Here is a 20,102-nt window from a genome sequence, read left to right as displayed (position 1 = left end):
TGGTGAAAGGGGGAGTAACCAAGTTGAAGATAGTCGTGTTGTTCAAGTTGTTGTAGCAACATTTCAAAAGGAAAAGGAAGGTGGATCTATAGGAGAAGATCCATTGAAAGATGAAGAGTTTGATGTATCCCACTTGAAAGTGGATCGCAATGATGATGATGTTACCATCAGCGTCTGAGTTTGGTTTAAATAAAGCTAACAATGGAGCAACAAGTGGCTTGGTGGATCCAACATTTAAAATTATCGATGTTAACTTTGATGAAGAATAATTAACTAGTAATGAGTGATTGCACATGATGCAATAGAAACATTTCATTGATATGTTGTTATTTTGTGAGAGAAGCTCACTTGTGTCTAAAAGCTAAGTGGAAGACAACCTGATTGGAGCAACAAAGGTTGGTAAAGAAGGGGAAAATAAATATTAGGATGCAACGCTAGAGGCATAGAAGGAGGAGAGAGGAGAAAACTCTCATTATGGAGCAAAAAGAACAAAATCAATATGGTTATAAAAATGTTTTCTCATATATATCCCTGATGCTTCTAGTTTTCTGATTATCTTCTGAAGATGATGATTCATTGCTAGAAGAAGTACCATTTTTAGAGTGTTGTGGCTCTTCTTGTACCTCCAATATTGGTAGCCTTGTGGATAAACCTAAGTTACCAGAAACACCTCAACAAATTGCCTGAAATGTTGTTCCCCTTTTTCAAAACAAACATTGGTACGATCTATGTACAATCCGCCACAAAATGCCCTGAAAAATTACTTGCACTATATTCGAATTTTGAAAACTTTGGATCCAATTTTGGAAATGTTTTTGGAAGTTTTAAATTTTTTATGATCTGTGGAGGATGTAAATGTGTTAGAAAACCTACATAGATGAATCTAGCTAGTAAAGGTTAAACACACAACTCTGCAGAGCAAAAACACTAAAAGAATCGAAAGAACAAAAAAGAATGATTGATTCAGAAAATAGGTTACAATGCTCATGATATAGCATTACTGGGTGAAGATCCCAAGGTAATGGCCATAGTGGTGATCAATGAGAGGACTCAACACCCACAGCAAGTTCCGGAGAGAACTAGCCAGTTGCGGAGTGAAAGGAGGAGCAAATGAGGGAGTAAATCATGCAAAAAGGATCTTGCATGTAGTCCCATGCATGCATGGACAGTCAAAGGCGCCAATTTGGTGAAGATTCCAATGTTGAAGCCTTGCATGTCAGTGAATGCTCTAACTAAGTGTCTGCATGTGCCAGTAATGAAGGTCTTAGGTGTGTAGTACCTCCAACACCCCCCTTGAACACCACTATGGGGAAAAATAGAAAATGGGCCCTGGCAACTAAGGCCAAAGGTCACCCAAAATACAGTGCAACTTGTACTAAAATTGAGGAAAGAGGGAAACCCCCCCCCTTCAAAATACAATGTAATCAAAAGAAAAGAGGAAGAAAAGACATGATCCAGGTGGATGTTGGTGGCCACCCACCTATCCCATTTGGACCCCCACAACTATCTCTTTCAGTTTTTCACTTTCCTTAATTATAGCGCAGTTTACTATTTTTAGCATTTTTTCGGGTCCTAAACTTCCGGAGCCGTTTTGAGGCCCTAAATGACGATTTTTGGGAAATCCACCGCCAACGATTTTTTTGATAAAAATCGTCTTTTTCGTCGTAGTCCTCGGAGAGATCTTTCCAACGGGCTATCATGTGCATCAAACAGAGATAGTACGGCCAATTCACAACCCCGGGAAGTTGGCTGTCCAACTCACCCCAAAACGGGGCCCACAATTTGGCGTTTCATCTTCTAGGGTTAGGTTTCGGGATGTGAAGAGTTTTCCATTGGTTCTCAATAATAAATAGGCCTTCGAGCCTCATTGTAACACAGTTCAAAGGCATGTAGCCGACACATCTCTTCTCAGAGATAAGCTACCATCGCCCTAGCTGGGTTATTTCTATTTCTATTTGTAAGCATATTTCAGTATTTTACAGTAATGAAATGAAGTATTATTTTCGCTGCATATCTGTATTTATGGTTATCGCATCTCTGTGTTTATGGTTATCTCTGTAATTTATTGCGTTCCTGTTTAAATCTGGATCAGTGGTATCAGAGCGGTCTGCTTTTTCTCTGTTTTTCTTTGCATGTCCCTAACGAGGTCGGGATATAAGGAGTTAGGGCATGAATTGGTCGAACCTTTGCAAGACCAGCCTCGCAAATCTCGACAACCTCCCATGGCGGATGAGAAGAAAGACGAGGGGGCAGGAGATCCTATCAGAATCTTGCTCGAAGAAGCCCTCGAGCGGCAAAGGAACGCGATGATGGATAGCTTTGCGCAGATCCTTCAGCGGCTACCCAGAGGCGACGCATCGGCTTCCAACAGCTACTCTGGGAATGCCACACCGTTTAAGGTACAAGTTAATTTCGAAATCCCCATCTTCGAAGGTCAAATAGATGCAGATGTCGTAGATAAATGGTTAAATCTGCTAGATGGGGATTTTTCTGTTCATGAATTTTCAAGTCGGGAAAAGATTATTTTCGCTCTTCTCAAAGCAGCCCCCCACCTCAAGGACTGGTGGGAAAGATACTGCGAGCAGAAGGATGAAAGTACAAGCTCAGTGTTTTCAGCCGCCCCCACTTGGAATGACTTCCGGGATGCCATCAAGGAGCAGTACTACCCTGTCAAAAGCTATGAGGACAAATACATCAAATGGACCACACTGCGGCAGGGACGAGACCAAGATGTGCCAGAGTTCACAAATATTTTTCATACCCTTCGCACACAGTTGGGTATCAAAGATTCTGAGCTGCATCTGGTACTCAAATACCGTGGCTGCCTACAAAGATACATCCAGGAAGAGATGGAGTTCTTGAACATCTCCTCACTCGGCACAGCATACCGATACGCTGTCAAAATCGAGCAAAAGTTCAAACAGAAGAAGCGAGACTTTGGATCTGCAAATCTGAAGCCCGAAGGAAAAAGCCAAGGCGGGGTGACCCAAGACAACCCCTCGAAGCTGCAAGAAAAGAACAACACTACGAAGCCGAAGAAGGACACAGGAAAGTGGTGTGAGTTCCACAAGAGTCCCACTCATAACACATGTGAGTGTCGGACCAAGCAGTCGCTGGTGGCCGAGTTGAAGGCTTCCGAATCAGATGCATGTTCCGACTCTGAGCTAGAACCCGACAAGGGGGATGGCAAAGGGAAGAAAATCATTGATGCGGATCCTAGTGCCACTGTTGCCACTACCACGATCCAGAAGAATGAGACCGAAGAGCCAGAGGAGGGGGAACGTCTTTTCCACTCACAGATGTGGGTGAAGGGTTCGCCGCTACAATTCATCGTCGACAGTGGCAGCCAAAAGAACCTCATTTCAACAGAAGTCGTGAAGCGGTTGGGCCTACCGACTACACCACACCCACAGCCGTACAGTATCGAGTGGCTTCACGAAGGACGAGATCTCAAAGTTCACCAACAGTGCCGCCTTCCCTACAGCATCAAGCCCTTCACAGACGAGGTATTATGTGATGTTACACCTCTGGATGTTTGTGACGTACTATTTAGGCCAGCCATACTTGTGGAGGCGACATGCTGTGTATGGGTCAAGGCCTCACACTGTCATTATTTGTTTGGATAATTCATTATACAAGATACTGAAGGTAGCCCCACCTACTGCCACCTCTTTGATCACTGCTAAAATAGGCAGCAAGCTCATCTCACAGACTAGGAAATTTATTTTCTGTCTGGTTCGCTCCCAAAGTAAGGGGAAGATCGTTGCTACATTCATGACCCCCACGAAGGGTTCCTCCACGCAGCAGCAGCAACAGAGGGATACAGTCAGAACAGAACACAGGAACAACTTCTTCTCACCCACAGGGGTACCAAACAAGTTTCAAGTAGGGAACAAAGTTTGGTTGCATCGACAGAAAGAATGCCTTACCAGAACCCATCAGAAGCTCAGGCCACTCCGACATGGTCCTTACACCAGTACCAAGGCTACGAGCAACAATGCTTTGAAGCACAACATTCCTCCATTCCTTCGCTTGCACCGAGTGTTCAATGTGGACCATCGCCGACCATGCTTCCCACCATTTCTAGACACATTAGAGATTGCAGAACAACTCACCAGAGACCCAGCTCAGCAGAAGCTTCCTCATCTCAAGGAGGACCTCAACGCAATGGGGACCATTGCTTCCTAAGGGGGGAGGAATGATCCAGGTGGATGTTGGTGGCCACCCACCTATCCCATTTGGACCCCCACAACTATCTCTTTCAGTTTTTCACTTTCCTTAATTATAGCGCAGTTTACTATTTTTAGCAGTTTTTCGGGTCCTAAACTTCCGGAGCCGTTTTGAGGCCCTAAACGACGTTTTTTGGGAAATCCACCGCCAGCGATTTTTCTAATGAAAATCGTCTTTTCCGTTGTAGTCCTCGAAGATATCTTTCCAACGGGCTATCATGCGCATCAAAAGGAGATAGTACGACCAATTCACGACCCCGGGAAGTTGGCTCTCCAACTCACCCCAAAACGGGGCCCACAATTTGGCGTTTCATCTTCTAGGGTTAGGTTTCGGGATGTGAAGGGTTTTCCATTGGTTCTCAATAATAAATAGGCCTTCGAGCCTCATTGTAACACGGTTCGGAATAGTTCAGAGGCATGTAGCCGACACATCTCTTCTCAGAGGTAAGCTACCATCGGCCTAGCTGGGTTATTTCTATTTCTATTTGTAAGCATATTTCAGTATTTTACAGTAATGAAATGAAGTATTATTTCCGCTGCATATCTATCTTTATGGTTATCGCATCTCTGTGTTTATGGTTATCTCTGTAATTTATTGCGTTCCTGTTTAAATCTGGATCAAGACAGTTGCTAAACAACTGTGCCCTTCACTCCAAGACGATCACGCAAAGAGTGAAACTTGCTTAGTGAATGTCTTGGTGAAGATGTTTTCAATTTGTTCTACAGAAGGACAGAGTTGCAAATCAATGACTCGATCATGTACTAAGTCTCTGATGTAGTGCATATGAATCTATATGTGCTTCATCCGCTGCTGTTGTACTGGATCGTTGCAAAATTTTAGAGTGCTCTGGTTGTCACACCAGATGACAGTGGGCTGGTGGAACTGGATGAAGTGTTGTAGCCACAAAGCCTGAATGGTGATGTTTACTACTCCATTGTACTTGGCCTCAGCTGAAGAGAGAGCAATAGCAGCCTGCTTGTTGCTCGGCCAATAGATAGGGCCAGACCCTAGACTGAGTGAATATCCGGAGGTGGACTTGCGATCAATGTTGTCGCCTGCCCAATCAGAATCTGTGAAGCCAAGGAGTTTCAATGCAGTGCCTGCTGCATAGTGAATCCCGAAGGTGATGGTGCTCTGCACATATTGGAGGATGCGCTTGGTAGCTTTCCAGTGTAGCTCATGCAGCTCCTGCATGTATCTGGAAACTGCCCCTATTGCATATGAGAGATATGGTCTGGAGTGGTTGAGGTACAGTAAGCTCCCAACTAGCTGTCGATAGAGAGTAATGACAACTAATGGAGTGTCAACTCCATCCTCAAGGTGAACCCCAGACAAAAAAGGAGTCGGTGCTAGCTTGCAGTCAGTCAAGTGAAATCTCTCGCGGAGATCCCATGCATACTTAGCCTGAAAGAGTTTGATCCCTGTGGCATCCGGGCTGATCTCAAGACCAAGAAAGAAGTGTAATGGACCCATGTCTGTCATCAAGAACCTATCATGCAAGGTCCTCTTGGCTGTAGCAATGGCTAAAGCCGAGCTGCCGGTGATCAAGATCATCCACATACAAAACTAAGATAAGAAAAGAGTCAGGTGTCCTGAACATGTAAACGTTCGGATTAGACTTACATCTTTCGAAGTTTTCTGATAAGAGAAAAGAATCCATCTTCGCATACCAAGCTCTCGGGGCTTGCTTAAGGCCGTAGAGAGACTTCTTCAGTCTGTAGACCAAAGACGAATCCTGAATGAAACCATGGGGCTGCTCCATGTAGATCTCCTTAGATAGGTCTCCGTGAAGAAAGGCATTCTTCACATCCATCTGATGTACTTCCCACCCCTGGGCAGCTGCAATGGCAAGTGCAAGGCGTATAGAATCCATCTTTACTACTGGAGCAAAGGTCTAATCATAATCAATGCCATGCACTTGCTGGAAGCCTTTGGCTACTAGCCTGGCTTTCTGTCTGGTGATTTGCCCATCTGCAACACTCTTGGCCCTGTAGACCCATTTACATCAGACAAGTTTCCTTCCTGAAGGAAGGGGGACCAGATCCCAAGTCTAGTTCTTGAGGAGGGAGTTATACTCCTCCATGGCAGACTCCCAAGAGGGATGCCCAACAACCTCAGCATAATTCTGCGGATCAGAAGACTGAACCAAATGACAATGTCGAGATGGCGTTGGTTTAGTGGCAGTGAGGGCAAGAGGAGGCTCAATAAACTCTGAGCTAGTCCTCCGCGGATCAGAATTATCCCCCACAAGACCATTTCTAGCAGCTGGGTGGTCTTGTGCATATATCTCACTTAAGCTCCTTGTTCTCTGATTTATGACAAGGGAAGTTGATTCACTGCTAGAAGCCCGATCTGGGCTTGGATGTGGATCATCATATGCATGTACTAGATTTGTGTCTAAAGACACTGTCTCTGCATCTGCATGCTCTACCTTGGCATCTACATGCTTTGTATCTACATTTGAGTGTATTGAGTCATCATCTTGGACATGAGGTAGATAAAAGGTGTCTGCATGCGTCAATTGAGGTACATGCGAGAGACTTTCCTCAAATTTGACACTTCGATCAATGATGAGCTTGTCCATAGAGGAAATCAGGAATCGCTATCCCTTCACACCATCAGGGTATCCAACAAAGATGCACTCAATGCTCTATGGAGCAAGAGCTTTCCTCTTTTCCGAGGGAATCCTGGCCCATGCTCGGGAGCCCAAAACACAAAAGTTGGTGACCTTCGATTTAGTGCCGCTCCAAACCTCAAGGGGGCTCCAATCCTTGACAGAGCTATGAGGAGAACTGTTCTGGATGTAGTTAGCACAATTATGTGCTTCAACCCATAGCTTATGAGGTAGTGACTTAGCATGTAGCATGCAGGAATCCATCTCTTTGAGAGATCGGTTCTTTCTCTCAGCAACTTCGTTCTGCTGCGAAGTGTATGGAATTGTGTGCTACAACTGTATGTTGAACTCAAGGCAAAGGTTCTGAAGTGTTGTGTTAATGTATTCCCTCCCATTGTCTGTACGGAGGGCTTTGATCTTTCTCTCTAATTGTGTCTCAACTATTGCTTTGAAATCTTCACAGCGCGCAAAAACTTTAGATTTGGCCCTGAGAAGATACACCCAAGTATACCATGAGAAATCATCAATAAATGTAAGGACATACATTGCTTTGTTGATGGAAGGATGAGGAAAAGGCTACATGAGATCACCATGGATCAGATCTAGAGGAGAGGATGCTCTGTGAGTCTTGCCGGTGTCAAACTTTTCTCTAGGATGTTTGCCAAGGACACACCCTTTACAAACTCCTTTGGAGAAACTGATATTTGGCAAGCCTTCCACCATCTCATTCTTGCTTAGCTGCTGCATATCACTGTAATTTAAGTGACCAAACCTCTCGTGCCAAAGCCTACTACTATCATCAGCATGTGTAAGCAATAACGAGGATTCAGATTCAATAAATTCAGAAAATGTATAGAGTTTAGCTCCATTGTTTACCTCACCGGTTGCAATTTTGGAGCTGCTATGTAGGTCATATATGTTCACTGCATCTGGAGTGAATTCCACTCTTTTTCTGGTGCCAGAATGAGTGATCTGATAAACTGAAAGCAGGGTTACCGAAAGTTTTGGAACATGAACCACATCTTCAAAGCTTCTGTGTAAAAGTTTCACTCTACCTTTTCTGGTGACCTCAATAGGTGAGTCATCTCGCATGAGGATGGGAGGTCCTTTGCATGCATCCAAAGAGGAATAGACTTCCTTTGTAGCAGCCATATGATGTGATGCACCAGAATCTATAATCCATGCATCAGGGGAAGAGTTAATTGCAACTAAAGCATGAAAATTGTTACCTTTCCCGTGTGGCAGATCCTCAGTTTTCTTCTTGGCGCCCCGAGGGATGTGGTCACCAAGGTTGTGCTTCTGAAGGATTTCTACCATTTGATCAATTTGCTTCTTCACGCAGGAGGATTCTAGATGGAATCCTCGGTGACAGTATGTGCATTTGACTCCTTTCTCCCCTTTCTCATTTCTGGAGCCGGAGGAGTCATTGAAGGGCTTGGTGTACCCTTCCTTCTTAGGATGGGAATGCGCTTTTCCCTTGTCTCTTTCCTACTGATTTTTCTGATTTGAATCAAATCTGTGATTTTTATCGTTGCTGCCACCATGCACAGCAAGTGCATGCACTTTTGGAGGTTTGATTTTTCCCATGCTAATGAGGTTATCCTGCTCCAAAGTCATGGACTCCATGAACTCTTTGAGAGAAGGCATAGTGTAGGATTTACCTATTGCGAGCCTTACTGAATGAAATGTAGACACAAAGACGGAGTATTCTGGTCCGAGCTTTAACATAATAGAGAGAACTTGGCGACTCTTCTCCTTGGATTTGTCAATTCCACAACCCTTGAGTTGCAACAATAGATCATTATATTTAGTGAAGAAGTCTTGAATTATGTCATAGTTCCATGGATCTAATGAGAGCAGCTCCACTTTGAGCAGATGTCCTTTCACCTCATCCTGTTTCCCGTAGACTTCTTCAACCTTTTTCCAAATCTCATTGGGAGTATTGCAGGTAGATAGATGAAACTGCAACTCTGGGGAGATACACATGCATATGGATTCGTGGGCCTCATCCATGCGGTTGAGGTACTTGGATTTCTCTATGGTTGAAGTGGGTTCCACTTCTACAGCCATGGTAATCTTGTACAACCCTTTCTGACGAAGCTATCAAGCCATTTGGTCCTTCCATTCGTGATAGTTGTACAATGTTGGGATCGATGCTTTTGGAAACTCCATTTTTCTATCGATCTTCAATCTCCAAGCTGTAATACCTGCAAAATAAAGTACTGTTGCGCCTTTTATCTAGCAACTCGTGGGCTCTGATACCATGTAAATGTGTTAGAAAGCCTACACAGATGAATCTAGCTAGTAAAGGTCGAACACAGCTTTGCAAAGCAAAAACACTAAAAGAATCGAAAGAACAAAAAAGAATGATTGATTCAGAAAATAGGTTACAATGCTCATGATATAGCATTACTGGGTGAAGATCCCAAGGTAATACACCATAGTGGTGATCAATGAGAAGACTCAACACCTACAGCAAGTTCTGGAGAGAATTAGCCAGTTGCAGAGTGAAAGGAGGAGCAAATCAGGGAGTAAATCATGCAGAAAGGATCTTGCATGTAGTCCCATGCATGCATGGACAGTCAAAGGCGCCAGTCTGGTGAAGATTCCAATGTTGAAGCCTTGCATGCCAGTGAATGCTCTAACTAAGTGTCCGCATGTGCCAGTAATGAAGGTCTTAGGTGTGTATTACCTCCAACAGCCATACAACTCTCGAAGGTATTTACAATTTTTATATGGTTTCACCTAGCCCAGCCACGAATCATATGGTTCTAGAGGTGGATCTAGAAACAACAATCACATGAACTAGTTTACTGTTTTATTTACTCGTGTTTCACTATTTTGTTGGAGGCAAAATTCATGGCAATAATTGGAACAACTGTTTTTCCTCCATCATAATAAGAGAACAAGACAAGACCACCATGGAAACCAACACGGAACTGAGCGTGGCCGACAAGGGCGGGGGCGAAGTCAGCGTTGTGTGAGGGTAATGGGGTTGGAACGTTGCGTTCCGTGTGAAAGCACGAGTGCCAACTCGACCATGAAGGCCACGAGAACTAGGGTGAGTACCAACAATTTAACTATAAGATTTACATTTTAATTTGTTTAAAATTTTCATGTATATAGTTTATCTTTCCAATTTTATTATAATTATAATTTAAATTAATATAATTATAATATTAAATATATTTAGTAGTGATATTTTTATTTTTAATTAATTGTGATAGCCATATTTGTAGTTCTAGTTGATAATTTAATCGGTTGTTAACTATATAATATAGATTATGCGATTGAACTATTAACTAAAACTATTTTTGTTTTTAATAACTAAAATATAAAGGATAATTTAAACTAATATAAATTATTTAAATTATAATTTAAAATACAAGTTATAAATTATTACGAACAAAAATAAATATAAATAAATTTAAATTATGATTATTAATTATATTTAAATACTTATATGGTTGGAATACTCTTTTATATATATATATATATATATTTGTTTCCTTGGATTGCACTCGGATTCTTTTGAATCGTCGTATCAGTATCTATTCTTGTATCTGTTTCGGTGCAATTTAGGGATGAGCATGTTGTTCTAAAGGTACATCAATTTGCTCACACCAAGATATGTTTTCAAAGAGCTTAACATATTTACATAATAGACCATTGATTTTGAGTGTGCAGATAATTAAGACTATCATCTTTCAAGAAGAAGAGATTATGAAGAAAATGGTATGGAAGAAGCAACAAAATTTGAAGAAGAATTAAAGTTCTTTGAAGCATGGCTTAAAACATTATGTTTTGATGAAGTATGCATAGAGTTGCAACAATGAATGTTGAAGGCAGCACAGACGATGTTCAAAATGAAAAAATTAATGAAATTTTTATGTAATGGAGTCCTGAAGAGATTAAGCATTATTACGAATTGATGTAGGAGTTGTTTAAGGAACAAGAAACTATTAGTGAAAAAGTGAACTTTTTGAAAAAGGAATTGAAATGGATTGGCATCATTCTAGTTGCAATAAAAATCAATATTCAAAGTTCGTGATCTAGAGTAGGAAAAAACCGAAACAGGTTGAAAGCATCAGTGATTGAAGCAACAAGATCAAGAAGAAATTTCATTAATATGTTGAATCAAAGAAAGTCAAAATGAAATATTTGAGTCATATTTGTAAGCCTTGTTGAGACTCAGACCAACATTCATTTTAGTTTATTTCTTTTTGTCAAGTTCAAAGTGATATTGTATTTAGCCGTAAGTTTCTAATCTTTGAAATGTTTGTTCTTGTAATGAAGGGGGAGTGTTGGAAGAAATAATTCCATCTACCTCTTAGGTTTCTTAATTGCCATAATTAATTTAGTTTAATTCAATCAATTTCAATTTAGTTAAGTTCTAGTTAAAGTTTATTCTAGCTACTTATTATAATGTTTCCTTATCTCCTATATAATCTATTTAGTTGTTACTCAATAATGAAAAAATAGTTGTTACTCAATAATGAGAAGAGTACTTGGCTGCATTTGCGCTTTACTGCCTTTTTATTTTTTTATTTTATCATTTGTCTGTCTTGAGCATCTCAATCCCTGTCAAGGATATGGTAACGAATAAAAGCTTATCTCACATAATGGATCAAAGTCACGAGAAGGAAGAGTACGGACGGGAAATGACCTACCAAGAACATGGAAGGATTAAGAGTGGCAAGCCGAATGTGACCATTTAATAAAATCTAGTTTTTGTTTTTCTTACCAGTGTTATATTGTATTTAAGTTAGAGTAAATTTTAACAATCGATGGAAGAATTATATATTTAATATCAGGATATTGTATAGATGAAAGAATTATATATTTAATAGTAGGATGTTGTATAGATGCAAGAATTGCATATTTAATAGCAGGATGTTGTATAGATGAAAGAATTATATATTTAATAGCATGATGTTATATAGATGAAAGAATTATATACTTCCCAACATGGTTTTATGTGACGGAATTGATATGGCTTTTAAAACAATGTTGTCAAATTTTTTAATCGATCAGGATTATGTAAGACTCTTTTATAGAAATTTCCGGATCAGGATTTTGTAAGATTAGTGAGAAAAAGAAATACATATGGAACAACTTGAGAGAATTATTAAAGAAATTATAAAAAATTTGCTTTGCAAGTAGGAGAAGAGTCTATATGGACTAAAACAAGTCCATGGTCAATACTATAGGAATTTGAATATGTTGACGACATGTTTCTAGTTAAAAAATGATACATTGATAATTAACCGATTAAAAGAAAAATTAAACAAGGCCTTTGCAATGAAGAATTTAGAACCAACAAGGTAGATTTTGGAGATGCAAACTATAAGCCAAAGGAAAGGAAGGAAACATGGGCTGTCCAAAACTTGCAAAAGATTGATATGGCTGATGCAAAACTTGGAGGTATACCACTTGCTTGTCATCTTAAATTAACAAGTAAACAATGCCCCACTAGTATTGAAGCAAAAGCAGAAATGTCCAAGATTTCATATGCTTTAGGAGTAAGAAGCTTTATTTATGCAAATTATATGTACTTGCCTGTAGGTTTCTATGGGAATGGTAAGTAGGTTTCTTGCCAAACCGGGAAGGAACATTGGAGTGTAGTTAGATAGATTTTAAGAAATATAAAAAGCTCAATTGATTATTGTTTGTTTTTTCTAGGTACTAATAAATTGATGGAAAGATTTATCGATGTTTATATAACAAGTGACATCGATCCCAAAAAATAGACAACAAGACACATCTACATTTTTGTAGGGTTGTAGTTTCATGGGAATCTAAAATGCAAAAAGTGGTGGACCTTTCTACCACTATGGCTACATATATTGCAACAACCCATGCATGCAAGGAAATGCTTTGGATGAAGAGATTTTTGGTGAGCCAAGTTGTAGCACGAAGGTTATGCATTGAATACTGACAACAAACTTACAATCTGTCATGCCAAAAGCTCATGCCTTCTATTCTAAAACAAAGCATATTGATATGAGATATCATTAGATTTTCCAAATATTAAATAATGGACTATTATAATTAGATAAAAAACACATCGAAGAGAATCAACTTATATATCAACAAAAATTTTGAGAAAAAATAAGCAAGAGCTTTGCAAATCATTGATTGAAATGATACCAATTTTATGAAAGGCGTCTTTTGTCTCGGGAAATAAAAACATAAGCACAAATATTCACCCAAACTTTTATATAACTTTTATATGATCTGATATAAGAAATTCTTATATATAATACCAAATAAAATAAGAATAAAAATATAACACCTGTTATGATTCCTTCATATTTCTGAAATATTATATTAATCTCAAAAGTTTACAATAATGACTTTGGTATCTAATTTTTTGATATGCCATGATGGTGTCCTCGTACTATTTGTCTACATTTAAGTTTGTTATTGACTATGAAAATCCCTCTAACAAACTATTTGGCCTACTCTGATAAACTGTTTGACCTCCCGAGAACAAGTGAGCAGAAACGCGGGACGGACGAAAATTTTTGACATGGACCGTGAGATGGACACACAACCCAATCCGAAAGAGCAACGTTGTCCAGCATATCTCAAAAATGGAGGACCGTGCAAGAACTCAGATAAAAACTTGGACTGCCTAAGATAAGGAGTACCTCCTCACGCTGTGTCCATAACCTGGGTCACGCCAAAGAATGGCAATTTATGTTTTCTCCGATCTCTGCATTATATTGGACTATTGAAGAGTTTATGGCCATATTCTTGGAGGAAGGAAATCGAGGTGCGGGCCAGAGTAGTAAGAGGAAAACCCAGATGATCAGGGTTAGCATTCACAAGATCCAGTTAACACAGGATGGGCTGCATAACAGAGAAGGAGACAAAATCTGATCTGAGTCTATCGCTCTTAGTAACTAGGCATGCCCGTGTTGATTTTTATGATCTCTCTTATCCTTACTCTCGTCTCTTATACGATCTTACATTACAAAATTTATCGGTACGTTTATAGCTTACTGCAAGCTCCACTAGTTAACCATGAACACTGTGGAGAACAATATTGCTATATTGAGCGTCCCTACGCTTCCACCATTGCTATATTAAAAAAACAGATGGTTCTAGTATCATGCGTCACATCTAAACCATGCACGCTGGTGTACGATGTTTTACTCTCTTATGGTATTTTACGTTCCAAAAAAATCTCGATAGGTTTATATCCTATTGCAAATTTTAATAGTTTTAATTATAAACACTTTGGATATCTATCAAGCCCTAAAACAAGTAAGACTTCACTCAATCTAACATCATGAATCTTTCATAAGGAAGAAGATTATTTCTTTATCAAAGGTTTATATCACAATCTTAATAACACCCTTACATTTTCTGGTTTGAGCAATACCATACTAACATAATTTGGTTTGAGCAATACCATACTATATAAGTTCATATTGGGGAGCAATACCATACTATGTGAGTTCATATTGGGAGATATATATTGAGGAAAAAATGCCTTAATATATTGGGGATATATAGGGGCAAAGGGATTTTATATTGGCAGGTATAAAAAATGGAGTTGAAAGTTAATGAAAACATATAAAGAGATATAAAAAATGTTAATGGAAAAATGGATACCTAACATATATAGTGGAAGTAGAGGTATTTTAAATTGCGAAGGTGTATTAGGTTTGTATTGGTAGAGGGTTAAACAATGTGATTTTTAGAATTAAGGATATTTTTTAATATACAGCTAACTCACCTAATAAGTTAAAGCTTCATTGAGTAAAACCTCCTACACTCATTTACCATGTTTTACTCTCTTATGATATTTTAAGTTCCAAAAAAATCTCAATAAATTTATATCCTATTGCAAATTTTAATAGTTTTAATTATAAACACTTTGGATATCTATCCAGGCCTAAAACAACTAAGGCTTCGCTCAATCTAACATCATGAATCTTTCATAAAGAAGAAAATACTATCAAACGTTTATATCACAATCTTAACAACACCTTTACATATTCTGGTTTCCTTGTCAACCCGATATGACAGTACAAATACATGGGTTATTAGACGAAACATAACTTCCACAACATGCATATGCAAAATTTCAAACCTCGCCAATTACCAATTTGAACAAGATAATAAATTTGAAAGGAATAGCATAAAGTCAGGAAAAAGATAAATACGTATTCATCACCAACAAATAGTTTAAAAATTTATATTTTTCTTTACCATTTACTCAAACTAGTTAAATACTATTATTTACAAAACATCTAAATTCAATCGTAGATATTTTCACCTACTATAAATTCAATCTTTCTAACCGCTTAAAAAAAATATATAACTTCAATCATATATTTTTATCACATAAATTCAATCTCACTGACTACAATCACCCACAAATAATGTAAATTCAATTTCATTATACATATTTATATTCCACATTAACAAGCATCTAATCGTACATTCTCAAATGAATCTCTGCAAAGGAGTACCTTTCTTTGAAGTTGCTCTATTTGAGTCACCAATATTTCGTTCTGACATGTCAGACAGGAAACTACAATTAAGAAAATATTATTTACATTAACCCATGATAAATATTAAAAGTGGTATCACGTTATAACTACCTTTCGCGCTCGTATATTTCTCAAGCCTCGTTCAACCTGGCTCTCCAACTGATTTAAATCCTTCAATCCACATGATGCCAGTTCCTCGCCCAACATCTCTCTACAACAAGTGCAAGAAAAAAAAAATACCCTAAAGTCGAATACAAGATATATTAATAACATAAAATATTAATTCTATTGCATGGATCCACATTGAAAGCTCGTTACCTTTGCGTGCATTCAAGAATCTCAATCCTTTCTTCCATATTCGCAATTTCTCGTTTTAAAGCCTACACATATAATAATGATATCTTAGTAAAAAAGTATTTAAAGGTAAACTCGCTATCATTCATCATACGTAAATTGGGTTGAATTTTTTTATATTTCCTTGTTACGGAAAATAATAATATCAATATCATATTTATATAAAATTTGAAATTAATATTTTAATATTCTAATTTTGAAATTAATATTTTAATATTCTAATTTTCTTATATGTATATTAAAATAATAATATAATATATTATCATTAATTTTAATATTCTAATTTTCTTATATGTATATTAAAATAATAATATAATATATTATCAGTTTACTTGTATTTTAATTTTTGATTTATTACTTATTAAGAAAGATTAAATCTGTTTTCACTCTTAAAAATAAATAAATTGTTAAATAAACTATATTACACATGAATACGATTGATTAATTCAGATCAAAATATTTCCAAGACATTAGACTACACTACATGACATCTCTACCACCAAAAACACCTTTAATATAACATATAACTATAATTAAAATATTTTAAAATAATCATATAAAATATAACATAATTAAATTAAAAATATAAAAATTTCAGAGCTGTGACTACTATTGCAGGGTTTTTTCAAAAAGAAGTTGATTCCAAGCAATGAGAGCAGACCGGTCCAGTCTGGACTTTCCTATGTTGTGCAAGCAAGAAGCACACTGCTGTGTCAACGTGAACGAACCTAGGTGGAAATCATCAGTTATCTCTAAGGTGATGCATTTTCTATTCCTAAAGAGGAATCTCATTTGATTCAAATCGTTAATGGAGGGGTCCATGCAATTTTCATGAGAGGATTGTGCATAATTATATGTCGTTCACTGATATAAGGAACATACACAAGGTTTAGTACACTATGTAATTTGGATATTTTTATCTGTTTGAGTGGGGATATGTCATACAAAATTATGGTTCAATGTTTCATAAAGACAAAGGCAAGTAGCCTCTCGGGTGTTTTAATCATAGTGGAGCAGTATAGAGAAGAAGAAACAAGAGTTACACCAACTAATTGCTCAAAGAAGTAAATCAAATAGCCAAATGCAATAGTCATTTTCCCTTCTAGACAATTTTTTTAAAAACCGATCCAGAGAAGCATCTAATGGATAAATTAGCAGAGAATATGGATAAATTAGCAGAGAATATGGTAAGAATTATAATAATTCCTTTTCACCTCTCTTAAATAATGTTGAATGTTATAGGTGTGTCGATTATGGGCACATAGTATCTCCATGTAGACTTCTCAAGAGAATACCTCCTTTTCAAAGAAATGCAAATAGAAACACAAATCGTGATGAGGACCAAAGAGGGAAATTTCACAACAGCAATAAAAGGACCATGCCAAAAGAAAAAGGAAACCATCACAGACTTGAGTCGTATGAGAAACTTAGCCGAGTAATATTCCTATGGTGGATCTCACTAATAATATTAATTGTGTTGTAGTCAGTGCTCCACTACAGTACAAGCAAAATGCAAGCACAGACAAAGAGAAAGAAGCAAAAGCAAAACATGTGATATATTGGTTAGCTTTTTTTGGTGATAAGAATATCAAGTTGATCATATGCTTAGATTGTGGGAGATATTCACTTAGAAAAGCAAAAAGACAAGCTCGTGGAGTTGCCCCAATAAAGACTCAACATACTTAAGTGTGGAAGAAAAAAGGAAATAATCTACTCAAGAAAAAGGGAGATAATCTACTCCCCTTTTGCGATATATTGGTTAGCTTTATTGGGTGATAAGAATATCAACTCGATCATATGCTTAGATTGTGGGAGAAATTCACTTAGAAAAGCAAAAAGACAAGCTCGTGGAGTTGCCCCGATAAGGACTCAACATACTTAAGTGTGGAAGAAGAAAGGAAATAATCTACTCAAGGAAAAGGGAGATAATCTACTTAAGGGGAGTAGATCTATTCATTGAGAAGAGAAGGGGATGGCTTCAATTGATCTGAGAAATATCAGATGCATGTAGCAAAAGAAGAGATACTCAAATAATGCATCTGAATGATTAAGGAAAGACTGTCACTTTTCATTTTTAAATAGTTGTTGACGTACTACTAATCTTTGATCATATGATAATTTGTTGTTGTTAAGAATAATTGTGGGCAGAGGTTGGTGGTGTTGTTGATCCATATCAATGTTTCTTGATTGATCAGAGTTTATGTTGCAAATATGATGAGTTGTAGGATTGTTATTCTACTTCTAAATTGTTTCTTTAAAAATTGGGAACATATTTGATAAGGGATCAGACATTGGTGAAAAGAGCTAATAGTGCAACAAATTTCCAGACTCTTAATACCACAAAGAGAGCATGACAAAAGTGGGAGAATACTCAATTAACAACCGGTATCAATGGTATCAATTAAGAGTTAACACTTGTTGGTTGAACAGCGTAGCCCTTTTCCATTGATGTCAAAGGGGGGAAGTAAACAAGGGTGAGAGAAGTAAGAAAACCATTGCTTAAATTAATATGAGAAGGAACGAATTAGCCATTGATAGGGAGAAGACAGATATCAATCACAAGGAGAGAAAAAGACAGCATTATGTGGCTAGATGTAGCATGAGGAGTGGCCATCGATGTGAAGTAATGTTTAATGTTTCCACCAATGACAAAGGGGCACATTGTTATAATATGTTCTAATTGATGTCCAACATGTTGATGTCAAAGGAGTTATATGATGTTAATAATAATTTCATGGAGATTGTTATTAGTTTGACAAGCATGTCAAAGGTGTGGTAAAGCTCAAATATTTCCAAGCAGATAGGTGAACAAGTGTGTTTCAAGCAGTAGAGACTTTGGAGCCAATTTCAGCTCAGAAGATCAACTCAATTGCACTTAGAAAATGCTCATATGGATAGTTCTCGGAAAGAGCATTGCAATGGTATATTGAAATCTGAAATAGACTTCTTAGATCAAAAGACAAGGTTGATGAAGGTTATAAAGTTGAAAGTCCAATTTTGATACTCTAGCCAATGGCCCCGTCACTGAGTCACCAGACATAGGCAGCAAGCACAGCCACATGGACACATAGGTCGACCGAGCTCAGGACGTATAGCATGGGTCCTACCCAAGACACAAAATCCCAATGCAAATAGACCGAGATGTTTCTGAGGAAGGTGCAACCATTATACAAAGGGAGGACATGGGCGTCGAAGCAAGCAGTGGGAAAACGTGGCCGACAGATGCAACATTGATTGGTGCGTGTCAACCGAGCAAGGGGACCCCACTGACAAGTCACCCTGGTGAACTCACCCCTGTGGGATTCCAAGGGATTGCATCTTTATTACCTAGGAGAGAACCCTAAGGTCACATCAATGTTTCTGTATGTTGCAACAAAAACTTCCCATCCCTGCCCTTAAAGTTTAATGGAAAATTAATGAAAACAATGGCCTCAATCGCCCTTCTGCCATACCAATGACATGGAGGCTTGATAGCATGGACCAACCATAATAGGACACATGGTATGATTTGATTTCATGACTAAGATGACATATAGCTACAGTGGTTGATGATGTTAACATGACATGGAGCAATAGGGATGTGACACATGGCATGCATATTTGATATTTTAAGGTGGTCATGTGGGTTGAAAATAGGTGACGGACGACACCAATTAGTGAGTGACATGTCGCAATGTGGTGTACAAAATGGCAGACATGTTAGCATTAGAGACACATCACCTCGCCCAGTCAACCGTAGTGGGATCCAATGGCGTAGAAAGTTTTATCCTCGAGGTGACGGGACACTATGACATGGTGGCATACAAGCTAGCAGGGACAAGTCATACTGGCAATTTTCTGATTGGTTTGTGGGCACATGTGGCAGTCCCCATAGGACACATAATCTTGAAGGATTGATCCCAACGATTTTCATTGAAGCTCTAAGTTTTATTTCTAGGAAAATAAGATCGGGGTTAGAGGCGTGCTCCGGGACACGTATCTGTATAAGGCCTAGTGACCAAGGGTATAGAAGGTTTGTCCACATGATTAAGCCCTTGAGGCTTAGAATAAAGGTGTGTTCAAGCCTGGTCATATGCATAGTGTTAATGTCACCAATGGAGAGGGTCTAACATGATTGAGTTGACAACATTTTGGTGTATAATGCCATATTTGGTGTTTTGGCACCAAAACTAGAGGTGGGCTAAAATTGTTGAACACGACATGAGTGAGTTGGCAGTTGTTTGGCAGCATGAACATACTTGGTTGTATATTTGGTAGTTTTGACCAAATCTAGTAGTACACTAGATTTGGAACTACAACTAAAGTCATTGTTAAATCCCATAGAATTCTAGAATGACTAAAATTAGTAGAACAACTCAAAGATTGATATCAAGACAATGGAACTAAAATTGAAGAAG

The 20,102-nt window shown here is 38.2% G+C and overlaps 1 protein-coding gene across 3 annotated transcripts in view; it reads right to left on the bottom strand.

The window, feature by feature from the left end:
• Positions 1 to 20,102, bottom strand: part of LOC149212097 (MADS-box protein SOC1-like) — a 424,640-nt gene that overhangs the window by 81,009 nt on the left and 323,529 nt on the right. For 2 of the 3 annotated variants that reach the window (XM_089391709.1, XM_089391711.1), the window contains exons 3-5: positions 15,670 to 15,731; positions 15,463 to 15,562; positions 15,331 to 15,372 (exon numbers count right to left, since the gene is read on the bottom strand). In XM_089391709.1, coding sequence (XP_089247835.1) covers positions 15,331 to 15,372; positions 15,463 to 15,562; positions 15,670 to 15,731 — 204 coding nt within the window. The remainder of the gene's footprint in view (positions 1 to 15,330; positions 15,373 to 15,462; positions 15,563 to 15,669; positions 15,732 to 20,102) is intronic. The other variant, XM_089391710.1, reaches the window with a different exon arrangement.

Source organism: Pinus tabuliformis, chromosome 1_1, assembly GCF_031772625.1.
Source record: "Pinus tabuliformis cultivar Carrire ecotype Pingquan chromosome 1_1, CPIR1, whole genome shotgun sequence".
Lineage (NCBI taxonomy): Eukaryota > Viridiplantae > Streptophyta > Pinopsida > Pinales > Pinaceae > Pinus > Pinus tabuliformis.
Note: the sequence above shows the minus strand (reverse complement) of the source record. Positions and strands in the feature narration are given on the sequence as shown.